Source organism: Corvus hawaiiensis, chromosome 1 (assembly GCF_020740725.1).
Source record: "Corvus hawaiiensis isolate bCorHaw1 chromosome 1, bCorHaw1.pri.cur, whole genome shotgun sequence".
NCBI classification, from domain to species: domain Eukaryota; kingdom Metazoa; phylum Chordata; class Aves; order Passeriformes; family Corvidae; genus Corvus; species Corvus hawaiiensis.
This window is the reverse complement of record NC_063213.1, coordinates 60511657-60536060: the sequence shown is the minus strand read 5'-3', so window position 1 is coordinate 60536060 and position 24404 is coordinate 60511657. Positions and strand designations below refer to the sequence as shown.

Genomic DNA, 24404 nt, shown 5'->3' with positions numbered 1-24404 from the left:
GATGTCATATCTGATTCATGCCTTCCAATATGAAATAAATAAAGAAGTAGGTATCAGCAGCTGGGATAACAGTACTTTGTTTTCCCTGTTCCCTTTGTGCTTTTGGGATTTCATTCTGCTTTTTTTCTGATGTCTTTAGACATTCTTGCATCTTTAGGGAGGAACTTTTAACTTCAAGGACATCTGAATGGCCCTTTTCAGATAAAGAAAGAGTAAGAACATTTGGTACTAGGAGTTTAACAACATGGAATCACATTCAGAAGTGCAGCTATGAACAAATCTGTAAAATAATATCTTGCATATTAGTGCACTCAACCCAACATAGTTATAGGCCCTTTTTTTTTTTTTTTATGAAAGCTTCCTCTAAGTCTTAAGGAGATTATGTTCTTTGAATGCATCTATCTCAAATTGCTTACTAGTCTTATTTTAAGAAGTGACATTTAATGTTACTTAACAAAAATATTATTCACAATAGGAGTACCGAGTAGACTAAGCAGTGCTTTATGTCTCCCATAGAAGCACACGGGTGAGGTTGGAAGGGACCAGGTGGGTCATCTGATCCAACCTCCCTGCTCAAGGAGGGCCATCCCAGAGCACATGGCACAGGTATCCAGATGGTCCTTGAATATCTCTAGTGAACGAGACTCCATTCTGTCTCTGGTCAACTTGTTCCAGTGCTCAGTCACCCTCATGGTAAAGAAGTTCTTCTCCATAATTCAGGTAGAACTTCCTGTGCAACAATTTCTGCCCATTGTCTCTTGTCCTACCGCTTGGCATCCCCGAGAAGAGCCTGGTCCATCCTCTTGGCACCCTCCCTTCAGATACTGAGAGAGATTACGTCTCCTCTCAATTGTCTCTTCTCGAGGCTGAACAGGTCCAGCTCCCTTCCTTATTTAACATGGTGTAGATATAGAGGGAAATCAGACAATACAACCTCAAAATTACTGGAAGACTCAATAGAAGTCATATCAAAAAGTACAAGTTACTCTTTGCCACAGCAGTTAATCCAATGGAAGAAAAAGACCACAAGACAGTAAAACCTGCAAGTATTAAACACAGATGAGCCCTGCAATAAAATAATTCCCGCATGAAGAATATGGTACTGGTTTGAAATGCTGAATACTAAAAACTGAGGTGTTGTTTGCAAAGAAATTCCTACTATTTTCTAAAAATTCTGAAGACAACAAGATATTATTACAGAAAGTATCAAAATGTCTGTTGAAGTTTATCAAATTTAATTTACTTAATAAATTGAATACAAGTATTTTCCATTCAAGAACCAGGTTCTATAACATGGGAGAAATCTCAGAGAGTGGGATTTTCCAAGAAGAAAAGCCAAAGACATGTTGAAATGTGGAAACAGCATTCAGCCCGGAAATAGGGCAAGAATTCAATACACTGTACCCAGCTACTTATTCACCAAAGCCAACATGAATTGAAAGACATTAGGAAGCAGATTGGGAAGTCAAACATAAAGGCCATCCCTTAAGCCTCTGCAGAGCAGGCCTCACTGACAGGCTCTAGGGAGCGGTCTGGACTTTTAAGTTCTTGAAATCTGGAGCTTTTACAGCTCTATTTACTTCTTTCCTGTTTTTCAGGTTAAATTATCTTCACTTCCTAATGTCCTTTGAATTTCTTCTCTCATTTCCACGATGCTTTCACTTGTGACAGAAAGCATTTATAAATCATGTATAATAGAAAAGAGAGATTTTCACTGCCAATGTGTATCTTGGGACTGTTGCATACACTTCCACATAAGTAACTTTTTATTTGTACTTTTTTTTCCCCGTGTGTGACACACCTTTACATATCTTTTCCCAGATTTATCTAGTCTAGTAATCAACTGTTATATTTTGTGTCAACAAGTGTTGATGCTATTTTTATTCTAAAGAAGACATCTTACTGACACAGCTTACTGACAGCTGATGATCATCCAGAGAAACTATGTTAACTGCGCTGCTGCTTTTTTTTTTTAATGTGGTAATTTTTATGACAGCCTTTTCTACCATAATAAATAATAAAAATGCATGGTTTATTTGGTTTAGTTTTCTGCACAGTATTACATTCAAATTGCTTCTAAATGCTCAAAACCAATTTCCACATAGGAAATCATGTCTGTAGTTTCCTCCAAGAACAGGCTGTCTTGTAAAAACAGAACTTAAGAAGACTTTCAATGTTATCAATATCTCCTATGAACTCAGTATAAAATAGTTAATGATTAGATAAAAATATTCTCCTATGAGTAGGTATACACAGGAAGAAACAAACAGATACAGAATACTTTGAGCATATAATGACTAAATTTCCATGAGATTCTGATCAACCGTATCCATAACTTTATGACTAAAATATGGGCACATTTCTTGAACATTTCTTGTGAGCCTTTTTCATTGTATGCATAATTTTCATTCGGCATCACATGTTACTTGAAGAACAGTATAACTTCATGGGATACAATAACCACAGGACATTATAAGATCTATACACAAGCAGAATCCCAGATGAAATGTAGCAACTGTGCTGAGGACAAGTATTTTTGAAAGGGAGCAGGATGAATTCAAACAGAAAATTATACAGCCTTAACATACAGCATTAAAAAAAAAAAAAAATTCCCTATCAGCTCTAACATTAAGCAAATACAAAAGGATTAAAACTTCTCCATCGTCCTAAGTTTTTACAGAATTCCTAGGTTGCAGTATGTTCTCAGTCCTAAATGTCCAATATCCATTCTTTTGATTATCTTTCTTTTTCCCTTGGCTGCCATAATTTTAAGAATAATTTTTCAATTAATGCACTAATGTTTTGAGCAAAGAATTCATAAATACTTATGCAGTTACATGTTTAAATTTGTCATGCATCACTGGAAAAATAAACCATTTACACTTTATTCACTCTGAGCCCATTTATGCCTCTGGAAATGTGAGATATATCTGACAATTTGGCATAAATTGCAACCCCAGTCAGTTTTAATCTTTGCAATTCAAATATAGGAAAATTACATTACAAATTTATATTGAAAGCACCTCAAATTTTAGTAGGGGCAAAAACCTTAGAAAACTAAAAATGAAATGACAGTAGAAATAATTAAACCACTGGAGTATACAGATGGCATTCCTGTATTCAGATTTTAATGTCCAAGGACAGTACAAGTATTTCTGAGAAAAACAGGCTCAACTTCCTTTTGTCCACAGATGCATCTGTAATTTCACCTTCTATTTCATCTCAGACAACATTACCTTCAAACTAAGGTTTGTATTTTCTCCAATACTCTCCTCTGACCCAGAAAAACTGAAAGTTTCTAAAAATTTCAAGACATTTCAAGGCGGCTCAAATCAGTTGTGACTGGGTCAACTGTTAACTTCTGCTTTTTTATTAACTCTTGATAGTGGAAAAAAACCTCACCCTAACTTTTACATCTTAAAAAGTGGGAAACATATTCCTCTTGCCCTCCCCATTATACCTGTGAGGTTACAAAAAGTCCATAGAAATTAGAAGCAGCGATTAGACATCTGTGGTAAATGCTTGTGCATGTATTTAAATTTAATGTGCATGCATTACACAAGAGTTACATAGGTATTACACAGATTTGCATTTATAGTTTCTATCAACTCTTATTGTTTAGGTGAACACTCTATCTAAAAAATGTGAACAGTATAGTTTTATCTATATTTTGTCTAAAGTAAAAGAATTCTGTAAAAAGGTAACACTGCTGCAGTAAGAACTGTGTTTAAGGTATCTGCTGCAGTTTTTTAATGTTTAAGGCACTTTTTAAGGCACTTAGCATATATTTCTACTAAAAGTTAAAAAACCTATATTTCTATTTCACTTTGGTGTGACTTCATGTATTAACAAAAAAGTACTCTGGGAAAGTTAACTTCTCCTTACTGTATGAAGTCAGTCAGCAACAACTTTCCAGCTTTAACACAAATCGCCCTCAAGACTCTTTAAAACTGCTGCCTGGTAGTCACGACGTCAGCACGCTGTACAGAACTGCTAAAATTAATGAGAGATTCCAATCTGGAATGCACCACTAATTTATTTCTCAGACTTGACTGCTAAAAATCAGAGATCGTGCAGGCTGAGTCAAGCAGTGTTATTGATAGGATGCATCACCCCCATCCAGCCCAGACTGGCAGTGACTCTGCTGGATGAGCAGCCTGAGTGCAATCCCAACCTTGTGCGCACAGGCCACAACTTCTCGCAGAAAGTGCCATCCATGCAGCTCCACTCGCTGGCACAGCCTGGCTGCTCTGGGGATGTGGCAGGATCCTGGGTCCCCTGATTCAAGGGAAAACTTTCAGAAAAGTCAAGGGAAGCAAGCCCTCTACCTTACAGCAGACTACTTGAAGTTCTGCATGCCCTGATGACCTTTCTGCTAATCAGATTATGAATGTAGCTCCAACCAAAATCAGTGGGAATTACACTGATAAGTAAGTACAAGGAAAAACAGAGGAATGGATAATATGTAGCTAAGCTTTTTGCCTTTTCTTTTCTAGTGCTTTGAGTCCCTTGAACTTTCTGCAGGACACCACTAGAGCCCCATGCAGCCAAAAGAAGACAATCCTGGAGCCGCAGGTGCTTTCACAAAAGGTTTGCCTCTGAAGGATGGAGACAACCCAGACCTGCCTCTATTAATAGAAAAAAACCTGTGCTGCCAGCAGAGAGAGCCAATCCTGTCATCAGAAGTTTGCTGAGGAAGCTTGCTCTATTACTCAGGAATGCTGAGAGCTGTCTCCACTAGAAATTAAGGACTTGAAAACAACCAGAAAGAAAGCAAATTACAATGTCATTTCAGTGAATGATTAGTTGACAGAGTGAGTATTGTATCGTATTAGCACATGCTAGACCAGGACAAGACAGAACCAAAACAGCAGCCCAACAATTTACTGAACAAAAACATAACTTCATAAGCAATGTAACATACAATATTTTTTTTTCTCTTTTTCACCAATAATGGTGCACTTCAGACAAAAAGCATCTACAGCTGTTTCAGCTGCGTCACTCTTTAAATGCCAAGACCCGTGATTTATCAAAGGATGAAAGTCTTCCATGCAAGCCAGAGTTGAGAAATCGCTTGTCTTTTATGCCACATACTCCTGCAATTATGGCTTGGATAACCCTTTAAGCCCAGAGGGATACAGCTGCAGTCAAGAGCTCTCTCCATAGACCTTCCATCAAACCCTAGCTTACCCTCCTTCAGTAACATTTTAAAACCATGCTATGAAATGAGCAATAGTTTCATTAGTGTTTCACAGACAGATGACGCGTGCACCTTCAATATTTCCTGCACTTTTGCAGTCTCTTCACAGGATCGATACTAACCCACAGCAGAGTAATAGTAATAGCACGCCTGCGAACAGCAGGTACTTCTCTCCAAGTCTTCCTCTCATCCATGTGCCTCAAGAACCTCAAGTGAAGAGAACTCATCCGAGGGAGCCTTTTGCCCTCTGTTAGAAGCACATCAAATTTCATTTGTATTACCATTATCTTTCACATTTCAGGGTAAACATGAAATCATCCTCAGATAACTTCCCTATTATTTCCAAGCTTCTTCCACTGTCTTGTCCTTCAAACTACTTGTTTTATTTCCTATTTTCAAGTTGATCCCAAGTGTACAAAAATAGAGCTCTTAATTTAGACACATTAAGTGTCCCCCTCTTTGTACTTCTGTATTTGTTTAACCCTTCCTTTCTAATAATATCGCATATCTTAAGATTCAAAGCTCTACTTTGTATTTTTATTTATCTCTTCTCCCTCAGAATTTTTATCCCCTGCTCTCCCTTTTTATTTGACTACATAACACTCTATTTTTTCCCGTTAGGTGATATTTCAAGCATATTTCACTATTTACATTCTATTTTTCTTCTTTTTTCATTAACTTCCTGTACCATTATAACACCACATGTATCATGTCAGTTCTTGAGTAATAAAGTGAGATAGAAATATCAATCCTTTTTATTAGCTGAGGGAATTCATCAGGAATTACAATTCCATTAATTACATAAAAGTCAGTCTTCCTCCTCTGTAAACTCCACTCCTTTGAATCTGAGTGATACAAGCTGTTCAACAGAGCATTATTAAGAAGACAGAGATAAAAGATACTGTGCAATAAAGAAGATATATCTCTTTAATACCAACACTGACAACTCAATTTAAATATTAATAAAAGCAGAAACATACTATGTGTGCACTCACAAGCATCCTACTTACAGTAACAACAATGCAGCAAACTTCCTACCCACCCCAAACCTGTGTTTCAGGGAAGAAGAGTTACTCTACCAAAGAGCACCACAGACTTTGCTCTTTTTTTGCAATAGATACCACAAATTAACTACTGACAGCAGAGCATGGCAGGCAGCTCTACAGCTTTCAGCTAAAGAGCTAGAATTTATTTGGGTATTTGTGGCTCAATGACCTTTCTGCTCAGTAGGTTGCCTTGGCGCAGAGTCAAGGTTTGCAGCCCTCCAGCAGGGCTCGTATGGTTCCAAAGGCCAGAGGATGCTTGGATAGGTAAAAATGGCTGTACTTAGAACACTAAAATGATGCTGCCCTTGAAAATTACATCAGGTACACAATTAAATGTCTTTTACAGAATACTGGAAGGTGCTTACTCCTCTATATAAGGGTATAACAGACTAGCCAAGTTGTTTACAGAAACTATAGAGGAGACATCCTTCATTAACATGCATAGAACTGTATTTTGAAGATGCTATGGTATTTCAAATTTCCAAGTTCCTGTATTTTCAATTCTCACAGCCATCTTCTGCTTAGGTCAAAAACATGGTTTAAAGATAATGTCCCATAGTTGCATTTATTGTGACCTACTGCCTTTTCCACAGGTTTAGGTCCTACCTACAATTGTCACAGAGCTCAAAGGTAGCTCTGTTACATAAAGTAGCAAACAATCGAATTGCTTATATTAGACAATGAAAATTAAATTTGTGTCAATAGGAGTCAATTTAACAAAATTATTCCATCAAGGATAATTAAATGAATTCATATTGCAAATCAAATACAAAAAACCCCAAGGCACCAGATGACAAACAGATTTTACAGTCATCTTGTCTAGGTCAGCCTCAGTTCTTCCCAGTAATTTTCTAAAATATTCACATGTGACAGCACCAACAGCCATTAGAGAGAGAAAAGTTAAAATATTCTCTACCTAATTTTAAACTAAAGTCCCCACAGCTGCTAGAAGACCATTTAAAGCCTTTAAATAGCCAGACACCACATGTAGCCGTGACCAATGCTTTCCTCACAATCACAAGCACAAGACCAAGGCTGATATTCACAGAACCTGTATTGAAGACATGGAGATCTATCAAATGGTATCCGAAGCACTTCTGGGAAAGAAACAACCCACTGAAAAGCTGACAACTCCTCAACTCTTGAAAGACATCAGATATTAACTTCTAAGCCTTGCAATTTCTGAGGTGAGGGTCCTTGCAGCAGTCAGGGTCTGTCAGACACACTGGTGCAAAATGTTAGCAAAGGTCATAGAAGCTGCCTAGTTTTTAAGGACTGTAGCAGGTTTGGGTTTTCTTTTCCACAGGGGAAGGCACTCAGGTAGACACCTTGAAGCCTTGAAGAGGAACTATAAATTATGCAGGCAGCAGGTTTTTTTGTAAAAAAATCCACCAGCATAGCATGGTTTCTGTCCTTAAGAACATTATATGCTACAGATACAAGGATCAAATGCCAACTTCAATTACAGAACAGCAAAGATTTAGAAAACACTGTGATTCAGCAAAGTAATTGCCAAAAAGTGGCCAAAATCTTAAGTTTTAAGCAGGTGAAAATTAAATTTCAGAAAATGTCAAAGCACCTTGCTCATGCACTTTTATCTTTGTGATTCAGCCTGGGACCCTTGTATTTTCATTGCATATCCACAAAGGTCAAGATCGAATCCCCAGACAGGTAAAACTTCTGGAGTCAAAATCCAGATTTTCGATAAATTCCAGTTAATCTTCACTTGTTGGGATTTAAAACAAGTGATACTTTGAGCAGGTATCTGATTCTTTAAAGTGCCCTTGTACTTCACTGTAGGGCATGTCAGATTTTCAAAACACTAAAGCATTAAAAAAAGAAAAAAAAATCACTATTCTTATCTGTTTTAAGCATCCTCAGAGCAATAGGTATCCTTTTTCTCAATTAAAGTACTAGTCACAAATTATACTTACTAAGGAAATGACACCTGCCATCACTTAATAGTGAATAACTTTTATATTATATTGCCAAAGACAGATGAAGTGATTAAACACACACCCCCCAAGAAAACCAAAGGGAAAGAGATGAATGCAAGACAGATAAAACTATCTCCATCGTTTTATAGCCATTAATTCATTTAGCTCAAACAACTATCCTGTTACAATTGTAAATTACTAATAGAATACACTTAGTTAAAAATTAAGTCAGAAACCTTACAGATAGTTTTTGCAGAAATTTTGTGGTTTTTATTCAATGGAAAAAATTGTATATGAAGTAGAAGTAATCCCAGATGCTACAATGGTTTGGATGCAGCATCTATTTCTTTATATAGCACACAGTTGCAATCATGTAAGTTGTCATTTTTGAACTGGAGTTTTCAAATCAGTTTATAGTTTATACATTTCACATGTGCAACTATGGGTTTAATGAAACAACTAAAGGTCATTAATGTCCACAACCTAGGGCCATGCTATGATAGATAAACTCTGTATCAATCATCCAGTTGAAACGATTACCAAAATTTACCATTTTCATGACAGCATGTATCTATTTCCTTTTTTTATGCAAATTGATAATGAAAGGATGGAGAGCAAGAAAGGACTTACTTGTTTTATCCTTGGTGACTATTCCACAATGCAAAACTATTCGTAAGAGTAAATATTTCCACATTCTCCAACATAATCACCAGAAATAGGTATTTGAATACATACATATACCTTATATTTAAATAGCCAAACTTGTAACCCATCATATCTGCAGACATATGAGATTTCTACTTCCAAGAAGAGACACTGTGTATGTGAGCAGTTTGTCCCTCAGTACATAAATTGGGGGATACAAACATCTCTCAACTAGGCTCATATCATAGCCTGCTTCATGAACACACTTAAATTTCTAAGTAATCTGAAACTTAATGCATTTTCACAGCAGGGAAGGGAAGGGAAGGGAAGGGAAGGGAAGGGAAGGGAAGGGAAGGGAAGGGAAGGGAAGGGAAGGGAAGTGAAGGGAAGGGAAGGGAAGGGAAGGGAAGGGAAGGGAAGGGAAGGGAAGGGAAGGGAAGGGAAGGGAAGGGAAGGGAAGGGAAGGGAAGGGAAGGGAAGGGAAGGGAAGGGAAGGGAAGGGAAGGGAAGGGAAGGGAAGGGAAGGGAAGGGAAGGGAAGGGAAGGGAAGGGAAGGGAAGGGAAGGGAAGGGAAGGGAAGGGAAGGGATCTGAACCTCAGAGCTGGCAGTGGCATCCTTTACTGCTGAAAACCCTGGCACTGTAGACAAGGTAATGCAGTTATGAGGAACACTTGGGGCAATATTTGGGACTCAGTGAGGTCACTAAAGAAGCCCTAAAGCTATGTACTGAGCAGTTGCCAGCATTTCCAGGACTCTGTGTAGACCTGCAATTTGATGATACTGTGCTTATTCGGTAGAGCAGGCTGTGCACTGGTAGAGTTGTATAATCATCCATGATGGGGGTAAGCAAAGGGCACTGTTTCTTAGTCAGGAATTGTATTTCATGGCTTACTTTATTCTCCAACAGGAATCCTAGTTTCTGATACAGAAATAATGGATAAGGACAAAATAAAAATGTATTTCCTTACTTAAAAAGAAGAAAGTCAACAGAAAAGACACCGAATGTGGACTCCCTCATCCCACTGTGTATTACAACTTATTACAACGTACCGAAACAACTCCTGGGACTTTATAAACAGTGTTTGAAGATGTGAATCAAACTACATAGAAGAACACCTATAGTATCAAACCACTGAAGTATAAAAAAATAGAAATTAAACTACAGTTATTCATTAATCCCATGAAAATCTTTAAACCTTACTCTTTAAGCCTTAAGTCTGCATCCAAAAATCCACAAAAATTTTTCAATTGATATAAAAGTATGTAGCACAAACGCTTTACTAGCACAGATGGAAAGTATATATAAGAAACAAGTAAGTTGAAAGTCTTTCGTAACATTTCCTAGTACAGTTCCTTCAAATTACCAGTGTTCAAAATAATGTTTTTTTTTCTTAATTCTTAGAAATATTTTAAATAATTACGATCTTAATGATTTATAATCTTTTAATCTACCTTATACCTCAGTCTGTCTAAGTTTATACTTCCACATATATAGAGAAAAGCATATTCATATATACCTGAAAAATCCACACTTATAGAAACTTTGTTCATGCTTCTGTACTTACCCAGGACACATTTTTAGCCTTGGGTGTTTTTAGCATGGCAACATGCAAGGCTGAAACAACCAACAGCAGCCCCACCAGCATGGAAAGTCAGATGGAGGGGTAGTCCAGGCGCCGTGGTTACCCTAGGGTGTAGAGTTCCTCAGCCTGGCTGACACAGGCACACAGAGCATGTGGTCAGGTAACAATAAAAAAAGTCATTTTTCTTCCCGATGTATAATCCAGTCAAACCGAGACATACCTGTCTTCAGCAGCAGCTGCCTGTATTTCTGTATATCCATGAAATCCAAAGTTGGCTCTTCCCTATGAAAAGTTAAAACCAAAAGTCCAAGGGACTTACTCCCACACACACTTCACCAGCCCAGTGAGAAAATGCAGAGTCCAGTTATCCTCCAAGCTTCCAGCCAAGCATTGAGCTCGTAGGAGAATGAAGCCCAGCACTGGAAGCCACTCGCCTTCAGAGGATGTCAAAGACACACACAGCTGCTGGCTGCACTGTTTAACTGCTGCTATGCCTGAATATTTCACGACCCCAGGATCTTTAGAGTAATAAAGAGAATTAGGATCTCGATGTCAATAAATAATGCATGCCAACAGCTCGGGCAGGTACCTGTTGCACCATCCGTGCCCGTGGCGTGGCGGCTGCCACTCCAGCCCCACAGAGGGCACCTGTTCTCGGAGCACCCTCCTGCAGCGCTGGGCTCACCGCTGGCACGGACGCGCGTCCCAGAACGGCAAGCAAAGGCAGAAAATCACTGTTCCTGCTTGTTTCTCTTTGTTCCTCTGCCCTTCTGTCCTTTTACTTTTACCTCCTGTCAATCTAGATTACCAGAGCAGATCCAGGCTAAATTTTGCAACTATCAGTAGTGATTAGAGTGAGTTGATTGAAATCGGATTATACAGGAAGACCTCTGCTTCCTCACTCAGCACACGGGCCAGTACCATTTGCAAAATACTTATGCTTCACTGCACAGAATGAGAGCATTTGGAGCAGTCCATTGTAAGAGAAACAGTGCAGGGAAAACAAGCCAGACCGCACCGTCTTTAAAAATGAGAGAAAAGGGATCCTACTTTCAGCAGCTGCATGAATTTACAGGGGAGTGTTTCAGACCATTTCCAGATGGAAGAGTTTGTTGGAGTCTCATGGATTCACCAGAAAGCATAGTATATCAAAGAGTGGCACTACGTACCCAAAGTGCTCTGTGTACCTGCTTGCTGCTGCTCAGATATGGATCCAGTCCAAGTGCACCTACGTGGCATCTGAGCACTGAACTTGTGAGAAGCATCATCTTTCCCTGGGAGAACATCCACAAATCCCACTGACAGTATCTACACCACTCACCAAGAGCATTTAATTCAAATATTCTTTTTCCAAAGTATATCATTGTATATACAAGGAAGGTTACCTGCCTGAACCATATTCAAATATATATATATATATATAAATTTAAATGCAAATACGAGCTATGAGGTAAAAAGGTACAATACATCCCAAAATTGTGATATTTTGTCTTGAAAAGAAGAAAACAAAACACAAAATAGAAAAGATGGTGAAACAGAACAAAGGAGCAATCTGATAAAAAGCAATTTTAAAAAATGTACAAAATTAAGTCCAGCTGACAGATACTCTGAATGTGACAGACAGATGCAGTTTGCATTACAACATACAACATTTTTCTAGGACTTCCTAAATAAGAACTTAATATTATTATCTACTCATGATACAGACCTAGATTATGCTTCAAGCATCATCTGTCACTTTACTGATTATTTAACGTATTTGCATAAATGCAATGGGTTTATGATTCCAAGAATTCAATTTGTGGATGGTCTGTGATTTATTTGTGGGTATTAAAATAATATTAATATCTTTTCCAAGGTGGCAACATAAATTTCTTATTTTGTTAAAAGAAACTCTAGAAACTGCTTATGCGACTGGCACAGATAAAATGTGTGTATTTCCCACTGGAAATTACTATCTGATTTCTAAACACTTACAGTCTTCTGCTTTCTGTAGTCCACGTTGTAGGTAATCAGAAGCTAAGTCTGATACGCTCTGCGTTGCATATACTAGAAAGAAAGTTTATATGCACACAGTTTTTAATTAGATCCCCCCTTTTTTCGTAAGTCTACGTAAGTCATGGAGCTGAAGCAATATCTGTAATTTTAAATTATTGGGACTAAAATAAAAGAGTGGATGATTGCCTTCACTAAGTGCACTGAGATTCAAATTCTAGTAGTTGGACGGGTGGAATCCAAAGGTGTATGACTGGATATAAATCCAGCAGTGTGGAAACTTTATGCAGTGAAAAAGTCTCAATGAGATGTTAAGCAGTTATTAGAAACAGTTCTGTTTCAAATATACCATGTCTAGACATATTAAAGAAAATATTTCACAGAGAAATTACTTTATTCCATTCTGAAAGTTAAAGAATATAAGTCTAGTGTCTGTTACATCAGCATCGAACACAAAAGTATCCTACAGCACTGTCACTGGTGTAGAATGGATTAGATCAGATCTGTCCCTATATACTGTGACAATAAATATACACTTGGTTCTACACATACAAGCTGAAAAACAGCTGGTATTTGAGCTTTCTCCTTCTTAATGTTAACTCAGTTCACAGAATTTTAGAGCAGCAGCTGCTAATGGCTTGCCAGACGCGCTCAAATAAAATGAACTAAAGTTATTTCCTCACACAGAAGGATTTTGAAATACTTTTACTTTAAGCAGCTAAATAAGGACCAATAGCATGCATTAAAAAAATCCTACTGCTAAAATATAATGAAATAAAAGACAACAAGGGTTGAAAATTTAAATGCTAACAAGACTAGAAAGTCCAGAAATCAACCCTGTTATAAGTAGGACCTATGCTGCAATCTTTAATTCCAGAGGACACAAATCTCATTGTAGAAAACAGAAGGTCCTCGTAAGAAGAACAATGCTGAACAATAAACCTAAAATGACAGAAATATTCTGCACCATGCATCCTCTCCTTTCAGATGTGGCACTTTTTGTACAGTCACTGCAACATCGGATAGTTTTTCTGTATTAAATGAGCGTGTTTTCAGAAGAAGCTTGTGAGGAAAGCTGCTGCTGTTATTCTCATCTGATAGCTGGAATATAAATTCCAGATGAGTCCATTAGTTAATGAGCAATCTAGTCTGAGAGGATTCTGGTCTGATCCTTTCAAGAATTTAACATACTGTAATGCTTTCTGTATTTAGAGCACACTTGTGGACTTTCTCTGTATTGCATACTCAGCAGTTCTGGACACAAATCTTCATCACTTCAATTTTGAGATCACAGACCTGTTTTAAGCTGGGTATTCCCAAATAGTTGTACAAAAGACACTTAGACTATTAACAGAATTTCTGATTTAAGAAAAATGTTCAAGCTTGCCAAAAGCCAAGTAAGTACCAAAACTATTTCCATTTTATTCATAAAACTATCCTCTCTCTTCCTGCCCTACATTTACTTACTTAGCTCTGCCTTCAGGAACAAAGTGGTGTCTCACATCAAGAAATCTGAGGTTTTTTTCCCTGAATATCAGCCATCCAGTGATGAATACAGCCGTGATCTTAGGAAAAATAGAATTTTGCTCTTGGTCTTTAAATACTACATTGCACCATATACACAGAATTCTAGGGTGTTTTAGCTTTCAAATAACTGACTTCCTAATCTCAATGCTTTCTTATGCAAGGTTTTCCTTTTTTTATAGGTTTTAATAAAAGTTCCAGCACCATCACCACCAGAAAAGAAACCGTATGAATGCATGCATTGATTTTGACTGCAACAAGCTTCCCAGCCACTGTCCTCAGTTCAGAGCTGTGGCTGAAACAGATGCATGTTGCCCGAATCATTCATTTTGGCTCTTCAGAATAAGTAGATGCTGGAATTAATGTGTCTTCTCTCTAGATACAAAAGAGAAATAAGATTGTGACCTTGAAAAAAAATGCTTCAAATTTGCTCATTAAAGTTTGTGAAGCAATTAGATGAACATTATAGGAATGCACTGCTTAATGAAGATCATTAAAGAAAAGCCTTTGCATACATAACACACCATGACATGGGCTGCCAAACCATAATTACTGTTCTTTACACAGAGAAATGGCCAGGCCTCAGAAAGGATGGGACACATGGTCTGCTTACATAGTGGAAAGATACTGCAGCTTAGACACTGTGCCCTCCTGCTGCTGTCCCTGACAGCTCTACATCTCAGTGGTCATCCCTCCCTGCCACCAAGTGACTCGTGACTGCACAGCCCAGCTGCTGAGCTCCCCTCCAAGTCCTCTGACTCCCAGCCTCCCGTCCCTCCCCTGAGTCCCAGCCAGCAGTGCTATCATATCACCACCCAGCCTGGCCAGCAAAAAAAAGACAGCAGCAGACCAACCCCTGCTCGAGGCAGATCCCCACAGCCTATTCCAAATCCTACTTGTACCTAGTGTTTCTCAAAGGATCAGCTTATTTTCTCTAGTCTCATTCAAAATAAAAATCTTCTGGAATATAGGCCATGGTTGTACAAAACCTCCAAGTTCCACAATTCAGAGTCAATGTGCATGGGATGATGAATGGAGGAGTCAGGCAGCAAGGCAAGAAGGCTGCTGCCCAGCTGCTACAGTCCAGCAGAGAGGGAAGAAAATGGGAAAAGAACCCCCAACTGCAAAGCTGTAAAACCAACCAAAATTCAGATAACTCAAAGTTTGATTCAAAAATGGTTCTTCACCATTTGTCATAGTTTAAAATCATCATTCATATTTTCAAAGGACATTATCTGAGATAATGTAGCTGACTCAGAGATGATGTTTCTCGGAACAGGAAGAAATTCTATGGATATTAATAACCTACAGTATCTGTTTCTGTAGTTAGTTTCTAAGGTTGGTAGGATAAAACTTCTTTTCATATCCGTCGTATTCAGCAGCACAAAAAAAAAAAAAAAAAGTTTCATAATAACGCAGGAAAGTGTAAAAAACGTGGCTCACCACAAGAAACGGAAAACAAAAAGTATCTGATTTTTACTGGCTTCTGCATCATGCTTTAGAGGTAAATGAAAAAGTCACATTCGATATTTATAAGTAGAAAATTAATTACATGCTCATGACAAAGGAAAGCTTAAAGAGTATGTAAATGTAGTATTTCAGTGGTATTTCAGTTCATTGTATATAAATAATAATGGAAGTACTAAAAATATTCAAGGAATTGAAATTCAAGAGTTGGTGAGTGCCACACATTAAATTGTAATCAAAATCACTAAGAAAAAATAATAAGAAGAAACTATCAGTAATAAATGGCAAGGCAAATCAAACCTTTTTGTAAAAGAAGATGTACTAAATGTTAAGAGAGGTGTCAATTCCTGAAGTAGCATATTAATTCAAAGAATGCTTCTATGAAACAAAATTCCTCAAGCCTTGGTGAGCAAAAGGAGCTCTGGTATCTCTTCTTTTAAAAATGTAGTAATTGTTTCTATACCTGAAAAGTTTTGTATAATTCTTATATAAGAAAATCAAAAGTACAGCGAGTACACTATTGAACTTACTACCCCAACCCATTCATGTGCATCTCTCATCCAAATATATTTACATTAAATGTGTTTTAATGCACTTATTTGAATAGCTGTGTAATAACCTTTACTATGAGTTACTGACATGACTTGAATATTTTCCATTTTTCTATTCTTTGTCTTATGACCACTCAAACAGTTCCTTCAGAATACACAAAGGACAAAAATAACAAAAGGAATTGACTCATTTGCAATATTTTATACAACAAAACAACAAAAACATTCTACACACACAAGCAAAGCCATGAAAACTATAGCAGTGCTTGGGGAAACAAAAATTTATTTTAACTTTTTCTTTACTTCTAACCCTAATTAAATACACCATCAGAGGATACTGTTTTCCTGTGGCAATCAATTGAAAAATGTCATGGACTAAAAAGCCAAGTACCCTAGACTATAGCAATAACAGTTTATTATATGTTGCTGTTAGACAAGATCATCAAGCATTTCAAGCCCAAATTGCTGAAAACAATAGAGGTTAGACGAGTGATATTCAAAATCACTACTAAAACTGTGAAAGCCTTTCAGACAGTTTAATTTTAAACTCACACAATGTTGTCTTTTAATCAATTAAATCATCAGTGAAAAGCCAGTTCAAATCAGAGTCTGTTCTACTATGTCACATCATTCCTCAGGGACAAGCAACATACTGCAAAGCACAGATTTCAAAACAAAAATACTCTCAAAAACACCATTAAAAGAAAAGATTACAGTATTTGAGTTGAAGACCATGCATCAAGAAATATTCTGTCTTATACAGCCTTTTTTAAATCTCTCTTTTCTCATGCCTATTTATATTTGCTACAGACAAAATGATATGATGGATCATATCATGCAGGGAAGACAGCAGGAGTGGTGGGAGCAGCCAGTCCAGGACAGATCAAGGGAAAGCACTTGGCTCTGGCTTAGAGTACCCTTGTAGTTAAAGTCAAAGAGACATTCTGGGGAGAAAAGGCAGAAGAGGGGACAAAGAAAAGGTAATTAAATAAAGTTCAGCTTGGCCAGGTAATATTTATGTATTATATACACAGATTATCCTCCTGGGCTGCCCAACACAATCCAATATAATCAAGAGTAGTGTACTGGAAAAAGGCCACAAATTACATCATACTTCATGCACCAAATTAAACGTTCCAGCAGCAGAGCAAGCTCAGGAGCACATCTTGGGCATTGAGGGATGAAAGCAACCAGCACATGACAGAATGGTGGGCAGCAATTTATGGTGCCTGTAAACAGGAGTGTCCTGTTGTCAGTAGTGCCAGAGAGTGGCCTCCTGAGCTCAGAGGAGCCAGTGGGACAGACCACTCTGCAAACCCAGATGAGTTCATGTCAAGGAAAAATGGGAGAGATTCTTATAAAGCTCATAACCTGCCAGAAACATCTTTATCTCAATGTGATACACAGTATGTAACACTGAGGCTGCAATCTATCTTCAGCTTAAACTGTTGAAGAGGCAACATCACTCCAGCCTCCTCCTCCTCCTTCTCAGAAGGAAGCAGGAAGAGGCAGGCAGGAGGCAGAAGGAGGCAGAAAGATGCAGGAGGAGGGAGGCAGTGGCCACAGCAGCAATGGGGTCTCCTAGGGTCTCTAGTTTGTCTTCCTTCACAGCAAAGCGCAGCCACTGGCAAAGTCTTGAAACTTAATTTTCACAAAATGTGTGAAGCCAGATCTTCCCACTGATCTCTGAGACTTTAGAGCATTTGGAGAACAAGTTAACCTAACACAGCAGCAGCCCACATGTTCCCATATATTCTTGGTGCTGGGCTGGCAAAGACATCCTGACTCAACAAGCTGAAACCAATACAGAAGAGCTAGCCTTGGTGGCTGAGAATAGTCCTGGTCATACCTTCTCCAGTTTCCTGGAGTTTGCATCTTGTTTTGGCAAGACTCCATTACAATTCCATCAAATAGGCCTTAAATTCATCCAATTTACTTGCCTTGGGCAACAGACTTTACCCTTCTGAGTTGTGAGTAACTGGCACATTTTATTTTCTCATCCAGTTGAAATTGGGAGATGTAAACGATTCCCCAGTCCAGAAAGAAGGAATTTCTTATAATAAATTTTTCCCTGGCCCTAATGTTCACTGTCACTAGTCAGCCCTGCAGCTTGGCCAAACTGGTCTGTAGTGTTATGATAATGATACCACACTGCACCACTCAGTTTGGGAAGTACACTGAGTTCTGAAGATCAAACTGAAAATGTTAACCTGTTGAAATCACAGCAAGAGTTTTGCATTTACCTCAATAACTTAGTCACTTATATTCATGGAATCATAGAATTGTTTGGTTTGGAAAGGACTGCAGTTCCAAGCCCCCTGACATGGGCAGTATGCCATTCACTAGATCAGGCTGCTCAGAGCTCCATCCAAGCTGGCCTTGAACACTACCAGGGATGGGGCATCCACAAATTCTCTAGGCAAAATAAATTGTTATATTACAAATTGTCAATGTAATTTGCTATATTAAATCAAGGAACCAGATTCAGTCATTTATTAAAAAATTTTTAAAATTATTTTCCTACTTTTAGGGCAGAAATCCACATTTTATGTGATAGCAAAGTGACAGAGAAGTTACTTTTAATTTGTGATTCAAACACCTTTGTATATGGAGAGCACCCCAGAGACTTGCCACACGCACACGAAAAAGAAAATACAAGCTCTAAAGAAATTACTAACACTACAGGTTTTATTTTGTGGTCTAATTTGTCCCTTTTTAGATGCTTTAAATTTACAGCATGAAAGTACAGAAACTAAACAGAACCCACAGGCACATGTACATGTGATCATCATTCAATCAGCAAATTGCTTAGGGTCTCACTGACTTTGGCAGTTTTACAAATTTTTCATTTCCAGCTGGTTGAATTGTTCTTGAAAAAAGTTTACTATTTTACTGTATTAGTCATAAACCCCTTTTCTGTCTCATCTACCATCCATGTACTCTGAATACATTTTTTTCTAGAATATATGACTTCCCTAATGCCAAACAACTACCCCATTCCTTTTGTATTTTTACAGTATCTAAGAAAACAAAGAATTTTTTCTGCCTCTAATCATGCCATTTCTCTAAGAGTACAGGAAGTCTTTCTGTTCAGTGTTCCTGTGACACAGCCTCACAGCAATAACTGGTATTGTGAGCAAGCTTTGCACAAGCAGGCAGAGATATTTCCTTTGAATCCAGCCAGAGCTCTGCTAAGAGTGACTGTAGAGAGTTCACCAAACAAAAACTGTCTCTGTGATCTCTGCCTATACCACAGGTAAATATCACTATTTCTGGAAACAGTTTTTATCTTCTCTGTTCTGTCTCCTTTTTATTTCTTTCTTTGAGGAAAAACTTATTTCAGTTCATGTCTGAGGTTTATTTCAGTCTATAGTACTTTGGCACTTCAAAACTTACAAGGATCACTTTAGCCAGCTTAGAAACATAAATAAGACTGGGGTCAACTCCTTAACTATAAGCAACAGTGTTGGCATAAAAACACGATGACATGATGTCTTATCTCTTTGAATCCAAAGCAATTTCAAAAATAAGTATAAAATAAAAGGAAAATATTTGGCATAAACACCACATTTTCAAACGCATACCTGGAGGAAGGGTCCCCTGCAGGAGGTCTGCAGCTGGCAGGAGCTTGGCAATGGCAAGGCTGATCAAGGACACTGCATTTCAGATTTACTGCGCAATTCTCTAGCTCTCCTAAGAAGCCTTCTTAATTAATTTTGGATTTGGGGTTTTTTTTGTGTGTGTATGATGGGGGGGGAGTTGGTTGTTGGTTGTTTGTTACATCTTTTTAATTTTTCAGAAATCCTACTCTATATGGATGGGAAGATGTATCATCATGGATCATAACAAGGGAAACACTTACTTTAAAATGTTTCTTGGCAAGCTCACTGGAGACCCATTTAAAAACTGCTGTCTCGGTTCCCCCACCAGTGACTGGGACACACAGACTCATGTGACCCTAGGACACCCTTTTCCAGGGCAAACCTTACTACCATTGGTCACCCTGGACACATGTTGGACAAACAGAGTATTTCTTAAAAGATAGAGTGAATGAATTGTTTGACTCACAATAGGCTTGGATGAGGTATGCTGTCACCCAGGAGCTTTCCAACCCTTGACACAAGCCCATTTAAGATTAAAACAAAAAGAAAAATATTTCCTTAAAACTTCCAAAGCAGTCAACAGTTAAATGTTTTATGAAGACAAAGGGAAGGAAGCTGAATCTTTCCCTTCCACAGACTTTCCTGTGTTTCTATTCCATTTTCCATCTTTCTGCATATCTTAACCCTCAGGGTGCAACCCTCACTGTGCAACCCTCACTGAGTATCTCTTTTTGGTGAAGCACTTAGCATTTTATAATTAACCTGATCATTGAATTCTCCCTCAACATTCGTCACTGAGACTTAATTTATTTTCTCCTGTGGTTATTCTTCTCTCAAAACAAATCCTGTTCTGTTTCCTCAGAGATGCAAATATTTCCTTCTTAGACAAGGTATCATTTCATGTGCTTGCCTGGTTTAACACACACTTCTTTGCCCCAGTCAGGATAACATTTCTCTCATTTCTGCTGCCCTTGGGTGATGTGTTGCACCTGTTGTCCTCTCCTAAGGTATAGGTTGCAACCTATACCTTATATGTTTTATATGCAACCTACACAAATATGTTAGTCCTTGTAGAGACTGACTTTTACTAAAATGCAAATAGGTTTAATAACTAATGGCATGGTGACAATTCAAAAGATAAACATGATAATACTTTGACAATTACCAGCAATCATTAGACAATATAGTTTCATTGAAATTTGCAAAAGTTCAGCTGTGTGTTTTACTTGAATTACGGTACTGTGGTTGTAGACACATGCAAACGTATCTCTAATGAAACTAAACATGCAAACATGTATCTTTAATGAAATTAAAGATATACCTTTAATGCAATGGGGCAGTAGTTCATAACAATTGTAATCATTTCCTCCACTGAAGAAGGTGCCATGAGTGTGACTCCTCTCCACCTACTTTTTCTATACACATGGCAAACCTCCTCCAGGTCTGCTGACTTCTTCTGACATCCTCTCTAAATTTCTCTTTATCATGCCTCTACTTCTTTCAGTGCAAGTAGCTTATTATTATTCCATACAAACATGATCTAAATTAATCTGATTTCTAACCTCCCAACTAGAGTTTTGCTGATAAGTTCTTAAAGAGTTGCATGACTAAGCCTTTCTTTCCTTAGCTGCAGCACCTTATATTTGTTTACTGATGCTGGTTTTGTGTAGGGTCATGCTGTTTCAGCACACTTTCAGTATTCCGGGAGAAAATGACGACTAAAATCCATTAAATTAACTGTATTCAACATTTTTCTTTCTTCTCTTTTGGACAACCTTTTACTATGTTGGATTCTGATTAAGCAGATAATTACTCCAACCAGTCTATTTTCTGAATCTTTTGCATGGCCTGCAGTGACACAAGCCTTAGAAAGAATGCTGCTCTTAGAAACAGTGAAGTACCCAGTGTAAGTAAATTCTGTGGCTCACAATTCAATGAAAAGAATATGAAGAGTATATTATATAATACATACAGCTCACATTAACAACTGGGAAAACAAGAGGTAAACAGAACATTTTTAAGTCAGTAAAAGCAGAGGAACCTTAGAAAAGTTGTACTCACAACTTACTAAAAAAAACTCATGATCTGAAAACATGAGAAAAGTGTTAATAAAGAAGAAGAAAGATATTTTGACTGGGATGGTTTCTGAAACTAACAAATGGAAATAGAAAAGCAATAAATGAAGCAAGATGTTTCTACTGAAAATAGAGGTATCAACATCTGCTATAGTCAACCAAGTTCTGTGCACAAACGCATAAGCAGAGAAGATTACAAAATGTGAAGATGGTGAGTGTTCTTGCTAGCAGTCTGGTTATAAACTCTGAAATAGACTTTAAAGAGCCGATGGACAAGATGAAGCATTTCACCAGTTGTAGAATAAAGAGGTCATTATTCCCATAAAGATAGTAATTTTCACTACTCTGGAACAGATCAAAGTGTGCAAACACTACCTCCAAATTACTTATTCCCAGAAGCAACACAAAGCCCAGGAGCATTCCTTCTCTTGCATCACGCTCTAACGCCACACAGAGCGCTCCGAGCCCCACGTGCACATGTGAACATAGATGCATGACTGCAAATACACTCTGCAACAGATTCTTCAGCTGTTAAAACAAATAGTATTTTATCCAAGTGAAGCAGCAGAGTGGTTCCATCTAGAGGAAGAGTGTGTAAAGACTACTCATCCCTGATGACTAGCTATTTTTAAATAAAGAATAAGCATAAACTACTAAGACAGCACACTCAGTATAAAGGCCCTGCTAATAGCTTCATTAATAATCTGCTTCTTACATAAGTTTGTACTGCATGCTTGGTTAACTGGACAGAAAATATAATGTTGTAAGCATCAGAATTATTAGCATCTACAGTCAGGACAATCTGCTTCTATTGATGATGCAACTCAGGATTTCTGATCTGTGAGTGCACATTACTGGGTCATGTGGAGCTTCTCATCTACCAACACCTTCTCCTCTGGTCTAAGGACGCCAAGTCCTTCTCCTCAGGGCTGCTCTCAATCTATTCAGAATACTCTCTGACCAGCCTTTATCTGTTCTTGGGATTGCCCTGATCCAGGTGCAGGACCTTGTACTTGGTGTTATTGAAATTCATGAGGCTGGCACAGGCCCACCTCTCAGGTGGAACAAGATGCCTATGAATGTCATCCCTTCCCTCCAGCGTGTGGAGTGCACCACACAGCTTGTTGATGTCAGCCAGCTTGCTGAGGGAGATCTTTATCCCACTGTCCATATTGCTGACAAAGATATTAAACAGTGCCAGTCCCAAAACCAACCCCTTAGGAATTCCACTTGTCACTGGTCTCTACTCAGACATTGAGCCACTGACCACAATTCTTTGAGTGTGACCATCCAACCAATTCCTCATGTGCTGAGTGATCCACGTGTCAGATCCATGTCACCCCAGTTTAGAGACCACAATGCTGTACCAGACAGGGTCAAATGCTTTGCGCAAGTCCAGGTAGATTCACAGAATATTCTGAGCTGGAAGGGACCCACAAGGATCATTGAGTCCAGCTCTAAGTGAATGGCCTTTACAGGGACTGAACCCACAACCTTGGTGTCATTAGCACCATGCTCTGACCAACTTGCCTCATCCACCAATGCTGTAATCAAGTTGTAGAAAGACACCGAACCTGTCAGGCGTGATTTGTCCTTAGTAAAGCCATGTTGGCTGTAATCAATCACATCCTTATATTCCACGTTACGTAATGTACAGAATTATGTTTCCCCTTTTCCAGTCGGTGGGAACTTCCCTGGACTGCCACAACTTCTCGCGTATGATTGATAGTGGCTTGGCCACTTCACCTGTAAGTTCCCTCAGGCTCCACAGATGCACTTCCTCAGGTCCCATGGACTTGTGGACCTTCAGGTTCCTTAGATGGTCTGAAACTTAATCTGCTACAGCAGGCAGTTCTACATTTTCTCAGTTTCTGCCTTTGCCTTCTGTGACTTAGCTGGTGTGGCTGAAGCGTTTTTCAATGAAGACTGAGGTAAAAAAATCATTGAGCACCTCAGTCTTCATGTCCCAAGTACCCAGGACTCCTGTTTCTGTCTGGAGAGGTCCCACATTTTCACTTGATTTTCTTTTATCATCAATATACCTACAGAAGCTTTTCTTGTTGCCCTTGACATCTCTGAGCAGATTTAATTCTATCGGGCTTTGCTCAGACAGTTTTTCTGTATTCCTCCAAAATTCCTGTTGGAAGGGGATGTTTAATCACAACAGAACAATTACAAGACTTTTTCCCGAAGAACATCTGCTCAGTGAAGCAGTCTTGCTCTGTTCAGAACCCTATGAATCTATCTTTTCTATTCAAACCTAAAAGTGTTCTTTTATTTTTCTCTCATTTCCCTATTACTAAGTTTCTAATTTTATCACTTTGGTTTAGTATAAAGATAGTAGGAAAGACATTAAGCATGGCATTCTTCCATAGAGAATGCAGGGGACTCAATTAGTATTGTAAGACAGCCAGTTAATTTATTATGACTTCACAGTCTCATAAAATTGTCGTGGAATGCCAACTCATCAGAAAATGTATTAAAATTGCCAAGAATACTTAAATTTTTCCTCCACCACTGAAGTCAGTAAGTATTGTGCTCAAAGACATTGAACCCAAGAAGAGCAGAAAGAAAAAGTAACTACTGAAGGGAAAAAAATACATTCAGGAAAGGAAAAAAGAACCAAACCAATAAAACACTAAGAACAAAGAAGAAAAACATTTTACCAAGTGAGGATGGCAAAGTTCACTGTGTATGAAGTGGGAGAAAAGACAGAGGAAAAAAAGCTGTAAAGAAATGAAGCATGAAAATGGGTTACATTTTACTTGTAACAATCTC

The 24404-nt window shown here is 38.2% G+C and overlaps 1 protein-coding gene across 12 annotated transcripts in view; it reads right to left on the bottom strand.

The window, feature by feature from the left end:
• LOC125327582 (voltage-dependent L-type calcium channel subunit beta-2) overlaps positions 1 to 24404 on the bottom strand; it is a 248532-nt gene that overhangs the window by 149407 nt on the left and 74721 nt on the right. Inside the window, exon 1 of one of the 12 annotated variants that reach the window (XM_048307279.1) lies at positions 10395 to 11177. The exons of the other annotated variants lie outside the window; for them this stretch is intronic. Coding sequence (XP_048163236.1) covers positions 10395 to 10475 — 81 coding nt within the window. The 5' untranslated portion in view covers positions 10476 to 11177. Of the gene's footprint in view, positions 1 to 10394; positions 11178 to 24404 lie in introns of those variants that run through there. 12 annotated transcript variants of the gene reach the window in all.